This window comes from Rattus norvegicus, chromosome 1 (assembly GCF_021556685.1).
Source record: "Rattus norvegicus strain SHRSP/BbbUtx chromosome 1, alternate assembly SHRSP_T2T, whole genome shotgun sequence".
Taxonomy (NCBI): Eukaryota; Metazoa; Chordata; class Mammalia; order Rodentia; family Muridae; genus Rattus; species Rattus norvegicus.
In genome coordinates this window covers 54,177,800-54,191,044 of record NC_141534.1, presented here as the reverse complement: position 1 = coordinate 54,191,044, position 13,245 = coordinate 54,177,800, and the positions used below count along the sequence as shown (strand labels likewise).

Genomic DNA, 13,245 nt, shown 5'->3' with positions numbered 1-13,245 from the left:
TGCAATGGCTGTTGCTCTTTCCGACACTGACTGTCCAACTAGAGGCAACCGAGGCACTGCCGGGGACACTCAAACCGGGTGTGCAGAGATGGTCCCTGAGGGGAGTCAGCAGGATTGCCAACACCGGCACCTGCACTCCTCCGCCTGTCAGCTTCTCCCAACTCCGAAGTTTCTGTTCACAGCGCCCATTGCGCCAGTTTTTTTTCTACAGCAGCGGTGGGGACTCCAGGCTGCTGAAGGAATAGGGGGCCTAAGTAAGCCACTAGTGACAGATGGTCTTTGTATTGTAAAGTGATGAACTCTTTATATTTCGTGTTCGAACCCTAGTTTGCTCCTTCTATCTTCCGGACCCACCAGGACAAATTGGGCTGATGTAGAGTTCCTTTTAAAGTGGGTATTGGCAAGGCAGTCCCGGAATGAACAGCCTTTTGAGACATTCTAATGGGAATACTGCCTCGATTTTAAACTTGCTAAATGTCCAAATTTGAATCCCCCTCCAGGAACTCTGGCCAAAAGCCTACTCTGTTGATACTGCTGGACTAGAGAGAGGATTCCGTGGTTCAGGTCACCCGCCCACAGGCGGATGTGGTTTGCACACAGCTGGAACAGAGGCTAGGCTGTGGGTTTAGCATCTGGAACGCCAGATCCAGATGTGCCACCTCCAGTGAGATTGGCCGGCCAGGGGCATACACCACGCACAGAGTGTCAGGGTGCTGGGACCTGATGCGGCGGGGCCCGAGTCCGGGTGGACGCGCAACGTGGGCGCGGGCGGTGGCGGCTCCGGGAGCGCCTGCTCCGCCAGTGGGCGTCTTCTGCCGCCGCCACCGCCGCCGCCTCCACGGGCAGCGGCACTGCGGCGCTTTTCTCCGCTGCTCCGGAGCAGCCGCCGAGGCTCTTGCTCCGGAGCGCGCACACACCACGCCACGCCCGCAGGCAGCGTCCCGGCAGCCCCTTGCGGGGCCGGGAAGGACGCGGATCCTGCGTACCAGCCCGCACCCGGGCGCGGCGATCGGGACTCTTCTCCCCGCCCGGGGTCCTCGTGAATCCCAAAGGGAACACGATGTGAACCCCCGGCCGGAGAGGCACCAGAGACCCAAGAGGCAGACCGGACCAGAGCCTGGGCCGCGTCGCGGGGAGGGCCGGTGCTGCGGGGGCGGAGCCCGCCGAGTCCCGGCCGCCGCGCCCTCCCGCCTGCCCCCCTAGCAGGCTGGGGAGGAGGGCCATGGCCAGCCCGGAGGAGCGGCTCGCTCCCCGCCCCCAGGCCCCGCTGCCGGAGGTTGGGGACGAGCCCGGCCGTGGTCAAGTCCGTCTGGAACCCCGGCGCGGCGCGGCCAGCGGGCGGAGTGCTGTGGGCCTGAGCTTGGCCCGGGAGCTGCTCGGCTGCGGCCGGGAGGAGCTAGCGGCGCCCCCGCCCCTGTCCCGGTCCCTGTCTCCCGCAGGCCACGCCAGCCCCGCTGGGGGCCCCGGCGCCCTCTCAGTTCTCAGCGCCGGAGGCTGCGGCTGGGTGGCGGCCCGTGCTCCTTGGGCGCTCGCCTTCTCCTCCCCTGTTCCCTCCTCCTCCTTTTCATCTTCCTGGTACTTCTGGCCGCCGCCCCCCCTACCCCCTCCCCCTCTTGTCCCCTCCTCATCTGCCTTCCACCTCCCAGAGCGTCTCCCGAGAAGGGAGGGAGCAGCGGCGGCTGGAGGAGGAGGAGGAGGCGGTGGCGGCGATGCTGGCGGCGGAGGAGGAGGACAAGAGGCAGATCCCTTGAGCGTCCCCCCAGGCAGTAGTCACCGCAGCGGCGGTGGCAGCAGCGGTGGCAGCGGCGGGCGGTGGCGGCTCTTCCTTTCGCCTGCGATCCAAGGCTTGCTGCTCCCAGCCCGCTCCGGGCCCCGGCCACCTCCACCGCCGCGGCTCCCCTTACACCCGGGCGCACACCGCGCGGACTCCTTGGGTTTTCCGGGTGCCGGCGGGGGCTGCCCTGGCCTCGGCCCCGGCTCTGCGGCCGGTGGCCGAACTCCGTGGCGGCCCCGAGGCACCGCCCTCCCCCTTGCCACTGCCTGGCCGCTGCTCTTCGGCTCCGACATGGAAGATGGACCCTCTAACAATGCGAGTTGCTTCCGAAGGCTGACCGAGTGTTTCCTCAGCCCCAGTAAGTGGCCCGGCCCCATGTTCCCCGTGGCCCGGCCCCATGTTCCCCGTGGCCCGGGCGGTTTTCTCGCTTGGTGGGAACGAACCGGGGCTCGGATCATGGGGTTGGGAGGGAGCTGCTGTGGTGGTGGGTAGTCTGCAGTGTGTGTGTGTGTGTGTGTGTGTGTGTGTGTGTGTGTGTGTGTGTGTGTACCTGACGGATATTGGCCAGTGGGTCTCAGGAAGCTGGTGGCACCTCTGGGGCGTTCGGGACCGCCCATCCGCGTAGGGACACCGGGCTTTCCCAAGCCCCGCGTGCGCGCAGAGGAAGCTTGACCCGGAGGGTGTCGGAGCCGGAGCCAGAGGTTTAGAAACTAACCTGCTTCCTTAGAGCTGTCCCTGGCCACACTGACCCGGCTCATGATTTAGACCATCAAGTTTGTCACTGATTACTCCACATTTCTCTCCAGTCTGTGACCACTTGGCTGGAGTATATATGCTTTCTTCCCCTGGGGGTCCTGGGGATCTAACCTCTGGGTTCCTGACGCAGCCGTGGGGACAGGCAAGGCTCGGGAAGCCAAGGCTTCCAAATGTGAAGGAGGGCTGTGCCCGGGAGCCTGCAGTGACTGTATTCTGGCGCGTTGACCAGTGGTATGGAGCTGGGTGCATCTACCCTCATGAAGAGGACACAGCACCCCCTCCCCTCCAGGCCACCTCACCCAGATTCTAGGGAGCTGGTGCTTGGGTGGGTAAAGAAAGCCGAGGAACAATGGGGCGTTAGCATAGAAGAAAAAGACACCTCTTGCTCCTTTGGACCCATGGGATGACTGTAGCATGACCTTTCTGACCTGCCACTCCCGGGTGCAGGGCTGCAAGCCTTCTGGGGCAGGGGCAACAGAGGGCGTGTCATAGGGGGAGGGGGACAAGATTGAGCAAAGAAGTCAAAGCAGCCTCACTGGAAGGAAGGAGGGAGGCAGGCAGACGATGTTTAGGAAAGAGGCTCCAGACGCACAGAGGAGGGAGTCGCTGCTGTTGTGGATGGAGGGCGAGCAGGGTGAGGACCGGAACACTGGGGCGGGAAGGGACCAGGTGGGACCCGGTGGGAGAGTTTGTGCTTTGAGAGGGCACATCCGTGGGAAATTGGGAGACTCGGGCATCTGCTCCACCCTGAGAGTGGATTTGGTGCCACAGTCCACCGCGTGCGCACCGAGCCTTTGTCTGCTTTCTCCATGGAAAGCCGCGCTTTTTTGCCTTGCTTTCTCCAGGCAGAAGCTGGCAGGTTGTAAATGAGCTTTCTTGCTACTGCTCCCAAGTACCACTCACTCCTCAACCGAGTGGACCTCCGCTCCGGGACATGGGTACCGAGAGGTTGAGATCCTCCTCAGGACAGGTCTAGGCGTGTACCCAGGAGCCCCTTAAGGTATAGCCACCAGGTGGGTGACCATGTTCCCTTCTGGCTGGGTTGACTCCCGCAATCCCGCTTCCCTGTCCCCGGGCCAGTCCACAGTAACCATATGACCCAGTGGCCACTCACACACCTGCAGGCAGTACTTAGCAAAGCTCTGCTTAGACTTGCTTGTTGACTCAATTGCCTCGAAGGGTGTGGACTCCATGCTCCCAGATGGCCTCCAACCCTGAGACTTCCCCCAGGTGTTTGCCTCCCCATCCCTGTATTTGTGATTTATGGGTACTGCACATTGAGCATCTTGGTAAAGCTTGTACTCTTGCCCTTAGACTGTAGTCAGCAGAGACCATAGTCTCTAAAGGAGACTCCATGGATTGGCTCTGGGTTGAAGGTGATGGAAGAAGGTGGGGCCCTTAGACTCTCATGGGGTTGTTGGAATAACCCTAGGGCCTATGACTGGGCTTGCTCCGGGGTCTTCTGCCTGATGGACATTTCATTTTTTTTCTCCCTTTACAAGATAAATATCTTTCCTCTTTGGGCCACTGGTACCTGCGTGTGTGTGCTTGAGCACGTTCAAACACAGGCTCTGTCACTGAACTTGACGGTGCCAAATGTTGAGTGAATGAGGACACTTTTTTTGGAGTTTATGTTTGCATGGATCTATAGGTCTTTGTCTGAAATGGGGCTAGTGTTGAGGTAGAAATTGTGGTTCTGAATAAAGATGAGCAGTTCCAGAGAGACCTCTGAGTTATCTTGGGGTACCCTATCCTGGGGAGGGGGTTATGTCTCAGTTCATGGTTTCAACTGGGAGAAGCTATCCCTGCTAGGGCATGCTCACTCCAGGCCCCAAGAACACGGCTCCTATAGCTTTGTTTGGGATACAACGAGGGTAGTGAGTACTAGGGTACTTGTGGACAGTCTGTTCTCACACACCCCTGACTCAAAAGTAGAGGAAGAGATTGATACCTGAGAGAAGGCTGCTCTGTGCTCCACTTCTTCCCCCTATACACACTTTTAAGGGTTCTATTTTTTGTCTGGGGCCAAAGAGCAGGCCACGTGGGTCTCAAACACTGAAGGACCTGAAACTTGGCAGTATTCTAAAAAAAAAAAAAAGCCTTTTGGAAGGAACTTGTGTATTCTCCAAGGACATGAAAATACACAAAGGTATTCAGATGTGTCCCTGCAGGGTTTGTACTGGAGCTTTCTTTTACTTCGATGTCTTTGTCAGCCAAACAAATAGTCATGTGCGGGCTGCTGAGGCCAGCTGCTACTTAGACAAGTGCACACTGCAGTTCTCTTGTGGGAAAGGGAACCCTGTGTTTTGTTCTGTGTATCAGCTCGCCTGGTCAGACACTTGCTTGTAACCACTGCCAGTACCAGATCCTGCCCTACCTGGTCCCTCTCACTTCAGCATGTGGAAGCCACAGATCTGTTATGGGTTAGTAGGCCAAGGTGAGATGGAGCCTCCCAGGCAGGAGTTGGCTCTGTGCTGATGCTCATTGCTGCAAGTGGTCCGAGGTCTTCCCACCTGATGCCGTCCGTTCCTCTGTCTGAATCAGGCCATTCCTGAGTTCACATCATTTCCTGTCCTCTGCAGATTGCTAGATCTCTGCTTTTCCTTTCCATTGCTGGAAGAGTTGCTGATTAAGTAGGAAAATCTTACCCAGGGAAAGACAACAATTGTCATCCTGGAGCATCCTCTGGGTTCATTTTGCATAGGGGTGGGGTGGGTCACAGACAGGCCAATGGGAATTGGCTAGCTTCCTGTAACAAATGCTTGCTGTCTAGGCTACCTAGTTAGCATTGTGATACACAGTGGTATGGTTGGAGGAGGTCTTGCCTGGGAAGAGCAGGAGACATACCTGTGAAAAATACAGCTCCAGGGATGAGAATCCTGAGCCATAGATGCCTCCTCCACCCTTGTCTCTCCGTGTGCTGTATTTTTATGAGTCAACTACTGTGAAGAACAGAAAGAGCTCCGTGCATAAAAAAAGTGTGTGTGTGTGTGTGTGTGTGTGTGTGTGTGTATGCTTGCATGTGTGTGTGTTTGTGTGGAGGGACGGGGGAGTGGAAATTAAGACCAGAGGGGGTTGTGAATGCAGAGTGTCAATGCAAATTACTGTACGTTCCTCAAACATTCCAGTGAGTGTACTTTTGTAGGACTTGTGAGTCTGTCACTCGCCACTCTGAAACTGTTTCCCGGGGTGTGAGGACGGCGTGGCTGATGCCAGGATACACTGAGATAAATACGGTCCCTGTGAGAGCAAATGTGCTTGGTACTTCAGAGAGCACCAGGCTTTACAGTTGGGGGATTCTCATTGGCTCTGAAGCTGATGTGGAAGAGGAAAACCAGACTCAAGGCCCAGCTCTGCCTGCATCCAGCATGGGTCTACGCTCGGTCAAGACCCCACTCGCAGCTTGGAGAGGACCCACGTGATCTACAACACAAGTGTGTAGAGAGATGACTCTCTTCTCCCTGAAGACCTGGCTAGAGGCACGGGTGCCCCAAAAGGTGACCCGAATAGCATTCTGTAAATTCCTGCCAGGCCGGGCGTGGGCAGTGAGCATCACCAGCTATCCATGGAGGGGTGAGCTGGCTCTTGGCTAGGTCAGAAAGTCCAAAGGGCAAAGCTATTTAAACTGGGTGGTGTTGTGCTATTTAGATTATTAATAGGCAATCCCACAGAATCCTGCTTTTAATTTGAAGTAAACCTATGTGGACAGAGGAGTCCCCTAAAAGTTTAAGTGAAAAAGAACTAGAAAGCCAGAGGACAGGCCTTCTATCTCAAATTGATACATTGCTCTTGGAGGGATTTTTTTTTCATATACAAAACATCTTGTGTCCTAAAACAAAGGAGAGCGTACTGAGTATCAGGCAGGTTAGCCTTGTGTGGGGAACAGCGTGCCAACCAGCCCAGCTGCCACCCTACTTACTTTAAACACAGCCCGTGCAATGCAGGTGATCCTCTCTTCAAGCCTGAAGGAGAAGTCTAAGGGGCAGGGAATCTATGGCTGGGACAAAGGGCAGAACAGGCACCCAGAATTCCCCTGGCCAGTGTTTCTGCCACTGCCCTGCCCTTCACTCCTGCTGTCTGGCTTACTTTCTAGAAGGCAGGCTGGAGAGGAACATGGGCAGGGCCTTGTCTTTGTTCTGAGGCTGAGCCTTAAACAGGGGTAGACGCATGAAGAAGGTACATTATCGGCTTGTGTAGGAAAGTTTAAGGTGCCAATAAAGCAGAGCCATGTATGGAGAAGAAGTATGGTGTCCATATGTGACCTGGGCACATGTGGCCTTGGACCCAGAGCTGACCCTGAGCTCCAGTGGCCCAGTATTCAAGTGTGTTCCACAGAATCAGTCCTCATGGGGCTACAGCTCCAGGAGAGGGTAAGGTTTGCTCCTGTGTTCTTAGCAGGGCTACGAGGAGACTCAGAAGGAAGCCAGACCAGACCCCAGCTTGGAAGGGCCTGCTGGTGTTTCATAGGATCTCAGGCCCCAAGTCTTGAGGAAGCAAGGAAGAGAGTTCGCCTGCCTGAAGCCCAAGGAAAACCTAGTGGGCAGGAAAGGCATCTCTAAAGTCATAGATAGGAGCTTCACCAGCTAAGGGGAAAGGAACCACAGGTCTATGCTAAGGCCTCTTTGTAAGGAACAGTCTTTGGTGTCAGAGACATGTGTGAAGTAAAGCCAGAAGACTTTGCATGGTGAAGGTGAAACAGGCTATGGTGCCACAGAGGTGGCAGTCCTCTGTAGTGGAGACAAAGCTGGAAACGGCACCGAAACCTTGCGCGTGATGACACACAAGGAGGTGGAGGATAGAGGAATAGGTAACGTGTAGACATTGGATACCAAGGTTCCTGATATGGAAAGCTCAGGGTGGGCTGTAAGATTGGGTTGGGAGTCAGGATTGTGAACCTTTGTAGGTTGTCAGTCTTGGCTTGGGCGGCACCTGCTCTCTACTGCCCTCTTGTGGTATAGAGAGCAGCTACCTGAAGGGTACAAGGAAAACACTCCAAAACGTCAGGCTGAGACTTCATACAGAGGGCGGTAAAGGTCAGTCCGGAAGGATCTGAGTGGTGTAGCATGAGCAGCCATGGTGTGGAAAGCAGTCAAGAGAAGAGCTGCCAGGCAGATGGGCCCTGAGCTGGAGGTGCAGCGTGAAGGATGCACAGCTGGAGCTGCAAGCTGCAGCCCAGATGTCTGGTATGTGATGAAGCCCACAGGTCGGCCAGAACAGGGCTGTAGACCAGGGGAGAGTTATGAGCCACTGAGTTCTTTGATTTATGTCTTGGAGGCTCATCTGAGCGTAGATTGGGAAGTGAATCTTGGAGCTGCTTGGGAAGGGAGTATACAGAGGTCATGGAATCACCAGTAGGGCGGTGGACATGAAGTATGGTTGAGGACTCAAGTGTTTGGTGGCATCAAGTGCACCGAATGCCTGTTGCTATAAAAAAAGTGCTAGAGAATAAACTACTGGGCTTCTGATTGCTGGGAAAGGAGGCCCAGAGGAGGAAGTGTGCAGGCACAGACAGGTTTGGTAGGTTTGACAATAGTGAGGCTGAGATGCTCAAGGTTTAACAGATATTAAGAAATCACTAAGGTTTTTACCATCCCCACGGCTGGAGAAGAAGGAATGGCATTTGGTGCCCCCATGGGGAGTCAGTCAGTGGATGCTTTGTGTGAATCTGGAAGTTCTGAGTTCCCAATGGGTTTGGTTGCAGAAGGGTGTCATGGTGTCGTGTCTGTACTCCACTCTAAAGACAGAGGTGTGGGGGGAGAGTATAAGTCCTTAGGATGCTGGCCTAAAGAGGGTTAGACATGAAGGTCGTCATCCCCTAGTGTTAAGACAGTAGCTGAAGGTAGAATGGTGAGGATTCACGCGTGACTAGTGGCCCTGAGAGCAGAGGATGGGTTTGATGGGGGCAGAGAAGAATGCACTGGGCTCCTGCAGGTGACAAGGTCCCAGCCACACTGTGGCACTTAAAGAGGAGCCTCCAAGATCAAGTAGATTCCAGTGGCCAGCATGTCATTGGCAGACCTGTGGAGCAAGGGGACTCCATAGCTATGGCTGTTGGTGGCCTTCATCCCAGAGATGCTTGAGAATGTTCACCTACTGGAGTCAAGGAGCTTGAAGAACTAGGTGACATGAAGAAACAGCTCTGAAGGGAGAACAGGGTGGGATGACATGTAGGGACCCGGGAAAGCTGAGACCCAAACAGCAATGTTTCCTGTAAAGGGGAGTGGGAACCATGCTGTAGTTTGTTGTTAACTCACATTGGGAGCGATGAGAGGGTAAGAAATGTTCCATCAGGTGCTAACTTCCGTTATTCCAGTTGCCCAGCATTTTGGGTCCTTTGGAGGAGGAAGCTAAACAGGAGAGCAAGGCCTGAGAAAGCTTTCAGGGAACAGGGAGAAGGGAAGTAAGTAAGCAGCCATGAAGAGAAAGGCAGGGGTGGGGAAGGTCTCCTGGGTGCTTGGGAGAGGCGCTTAGTAACCCACAATTAGATGGGTGTGGGGGAGTGACCTGCGACATTTGGAAGGAGAGCTGTGAGAGAAAAGCAGTAGTTTAGGAAGCAGACAGCTACTGGGGGCAAGAAGAGTGACAGGATTGGAGGAGCAGGCCTGAGCAAACGTTCTTTTCAAGATCACAGAGCTGGGAAAGCTGCATACTGTTCAGCTCATAAACACCCTAATGAGAAGCGACCCATGGGGTGACAGCTGAGTGTTGTCTTGGAAGAAGAAGAATTTGAGGGCAAACAAGAGGAAGATTCCAGAAAGAACAACAGATCTGAGCAGTGCCCAGAGGTGGACATAGGAAACCAGGATGGAGGAAACACTGCAGGGCAGTGAGCAGGGCTGTGTGGAGAGAGTGGGACACAGCAGAGTGGGGGATTGAGGACAGTGGTCATTGTGTCATTGCATCGACTCTGTGAGAGGACCTTCTCTCTTCTCCATGCTGACAGCTACCGCTCTAGGTCTGTTTAGGTCCTCTTGGGCTTCTATCCATCCTCCCACGACACCTCCAAGCAGTCTATTGAAGGAACAAGGGAGGGTGTTTAAGCGGAAGAATCTTAGTAAAATAGCCCTTTATCAGAGCTAATTTTCCTAAAAGGGAAGAAACAATGAAATCGTGTGGCTGCAGAGCTTTGCTGCATGACTCGAAACTTCATTCTATTCATTATTTTTTTTTTTTCATGTAATCCAAATACACTCTTTGGCACCAGCGCCTAGGCTTTTGCGTCACTGTGAACACAATGCTTGACACGCAGTGAGGTCAACAGGGAACAGGCAGCTTGAGTCCAAAGGAAGGAGGGAGCCCCGCCGTCCACATTTGGGTAGCCTCAGCTTGCTTTCCCTGGGCTGTGGTAAGAGCCTTTGTTATTTTGTTACTTCGATGAAAACATTTCCTGCATAGGCCAGGACGAAGTGTTGCATGGTAAGCGCTGAAATATTGCCACGTGTGTGTTTGGAGACGATGAGTTATTGATCAAACACAAGCAGATTTGGATTTTTTTAGAGTTGGCAAGTTCCGTGAGAGGAAACGGTCTGCATGAAGAGCACCAATGGGAACGAAAGGAGGTGACTGACTGGTAGGAAGGAGTGCGGCCCAAGGCATAGCAGTGCAGTGTGCATGATGTAATGTATTGGTATAATTTTTCTGTTTCTTTTTTCCTTTTTTTTTTTTTTTTTTGAGAGGGAGCCAGGGCAGTTTGGCCTCAGCTGGCTTTGAACTGAAGCAAAGATCGTATCTTCCTCAGCTTCTACAGGGATGGCATTGCAGATGTGGTTCCCGGATGTGGTAATGGTGTCTGTGCCGAGGATCACATATACTTTCAGATTATCTGTATGACACAGCTTCAGAATTTTGCTCATGAAAACATTCTTGTCTAGCCAGTCACGGTTTCTTTTAGGGTAATACTCATCTTTCTTGTATTAACTGTATCGTCTAATATTTAAGACTGATTAAAGAACTGGTTATAAAGCCTTACTGGTTAGAATAACATGCAGTTGACCCTAGACAGACAGAAAGCACGGTAGACCCAGAGCCAGGCAGGAATGCAGGGTGTTACGCACACCCCATTTATGTGGTAGGAGAAATGGTATGGCTGAGGATCTGGGGACAAGAGAGTATTTGCTCAGAAGAAAATGAGATCGTCTGGGATACTGTATGCTTAGATTAAATTCTAAATGGTGAATATATTTAATATTGAATAAGAATAGATAGATAGATAGATAACACCATGGGGGAATTCTTTCTGGCTTTAGATTAGGGGAGGCATTTTAAATTCCAGCAGTAATCAAAGGAAGGACTGACTGATGAGGAGAAAAGAGAAATTCCTTTTGTATGGCTCTGGACAGGGACCCGCCCCAAGGGAATAGCCTTCCCACTTTCTGCTACCATCAAATGGAGAGCCAACTGCCTGTCCTCTAGCACAAGGTGCTAACTGAAGTAGTTAAGAAACATCCACCCAGGGATATGAGCAGAGTGTGTAACAAGAGAAGAAATGAATGGCTTCTTGAAGACAAACCCACATCCCCAAAGCAGTGTTCTGCTTCACTATGAAGATACCTGCACTTTAAAACAATGCCATTTTCATCTGCCCTCACTGCATGGGTTAACACACTTTATAGCACACTGGTGGTGTTTGTGCTAGGAGGTAAACCCTCTCACAACTTCCTGCGGGAAGTATTAATCTCGGAAGCCTTTGAAGAGGGCAATTTGTCAGTATCGATCAGTATTAAAAATGTATGTATCCAGTAAACCAATAAATTGTTCGCCTGGGACTTTATCATCCCGATGCTGCCATTGGAGTGACTTCTACACACTCTGAGTGTCCTCTTGGAGGGTCCTGTTAAGTAGCTTTTGCGGCAGTAAAATTGAATACATGCTACATTAAACCAATAACAGGAGTGGCAACAACACACAAGCAATGGAGGACGCCTACATCTGCACACAATGCGCTCTCGGGTCCACTTGAGTTAGAATGAAAGAAGAAAGAAACCTACTTGCTTCTAAGTTCACAAGGAAACTTAGTTGCCCTGAACTGGGCAGAGTGGGGTGGAGAAAGGGAGAAGTGAGCTTTGTATAGATGAGGACTGAGTCGGAGGGAGACTTCAGCTGGATTGTGACCTGTTTTCTATTCGTTATTACCCACTCAGAAATCATACTCGAGGCTGTACCGAAACGCAGTGTGATGAACCCTGAGTGGCTGATTTTTGTTGACCTCAGGCTCCGTGCCTGAAGTTTCCTCAGTTGCTTTCTGTCTTCTTCAAATGTCGAGACAGGAATATTTAAAAGAGAAAGAAAAAAAAGAAAAAGAAAAAAGGAAAACAGCATTCAGGTCACCACCCTCCTGGTTCAAGCACCAGCTCCTTTTCTGTGACACACCAATGTGAAAAACGAAGCAGGTACTTCTGCCTCCATGTATTTCTGACTGATAGAGCCCTCGGCTTTGGATTTAAAGTGTCAAGTATTGCTTAAATGTTTGGAGGGCTGCCCAGTCAGGCTAAGCGGGTAGAAATCACTGTGTTTGGCAAGGAATGGAGAGTCCTCATCGCGCGACCGCAGGCTTTGCATGGCCCCACTTCTAGAGTGGGTGAAATACAGACACATTGGTTCTAGCTCAGAAGGATCTGTCTGAATGGGGTCCTATTCATTGTCAGCCACTATGCTGTGACAGCAACTTGCGGACATGCTCAGGGAAGGGGCAGAGGGCACTTGTGCTTGCCACTCTCCCCAGCCTTCATTGTGATGAGTTGAGTGGCAGCCGCTGAGTGCTCCCCAGGGGCGAGCCATCTAGATGAGAGCTGGAGAGAGCTTCCAGGCTGGGATGGACACGACCAGCCCCTGCTTTGTGGCTTGACCTACACACATGCTTCTGCCTGGCCTCTTCCCTGCTCTTATCTCAGAGTTCAGGTTAGAGTCATGTCTCTAAGTGAGTGAGATTCTTTCCCTCCCCCACTCGGGCCCCTGGTTCGGATGACCACCCTTCTCATTTTCCTGTGTCTTGCTTGTAATGTTGACATTTTTCTTTGTCTTATCACTTAATATTATTTCCTTCTTGTCCACCCGTTGGTTTTATTTTAGCCGCCACTTCCTTCCTAGTTACTGGCTTTTGTGAGAAACTTTTTTTTTTTTGAACATCAACCTTACCCCTGGACCCCTGCAAACCTATCCTGTGGGTGGCATCGTACTCCTCCCCAGGGTTTGTGCAGGTAGTCCTGACCTGGGGGCAGAACCATCTGTCTCCAGATATGTTTTCTCCCTGTGGAGTGTTTCTGAAACTTCCACTCACAGCTTTCTATTCCTGGCCCTGTGAAACCCGGCCCTTTCTCTCCACAGGCATCATGTCTTTCAGGAGTTCCCACAGACCTGGGCGCTGCCATTCTAGAAACTGCTCTTGATGAATAACATTAGGACCCTGCCTTAATTTACCTCTTACAGGTCTAACTCTCTTTGCCTGAGAGTTTTGGCACCTTCTCTGTTTGTAACTAGTCTGTTCTGTCTGTTCTGTCTGTTAAAGGGTGACCATTAGGAAACCTATCTTTTTTCCCCCCTAATTTATTTTGAATTTTCCTTTTGTTTTATGTTTGAATACATTTTTTAAAATGTATTATTCCTGATTTTTTGAGACTCACAATGGTTCTGACTTCTTGTATCTGAACTCCAATCTGGCACAAGTACGATATATCATTGCTTCCTTTTCTTCATTGTTGATGTACGGGCTTGATCTC

General features: G+C 52.3%; 1 protein-coding gene across 9 annotated transcripts in view; it reads left to right on the top strand.

Annotated features, from left to right (window-relative positions):
* Pde10a (phosphodiesterase 10A) overlaps positions 1–13,245 on the top strand; it is a 452,353-nt gene that overhangs the window by 262,725 nt on the left and 176,383 nt on the right. The window contains exon 1 of one of the 9 annotated variants that reach the window (XM_087586481.1): positions 1,202–2,132. The exons of 6 other annotated variants lie outside the window; for them this stretch is intronic. In XM_087586481.1, coding sequence (XP_087442607.1) covers positions 1,223–2,132 — 910 coding nt within the window. In that variant the 5' untranslated portion in view covers positions 1,202–1,222. Of the gene's footprint in view, positions 1–1,201; positions 2,133–13,245 lie in introns of those variants that run through there. 2 more of the 9 variants (XM_087586531.1, NM_022236.2) reach the window with 2 other exon arrangements.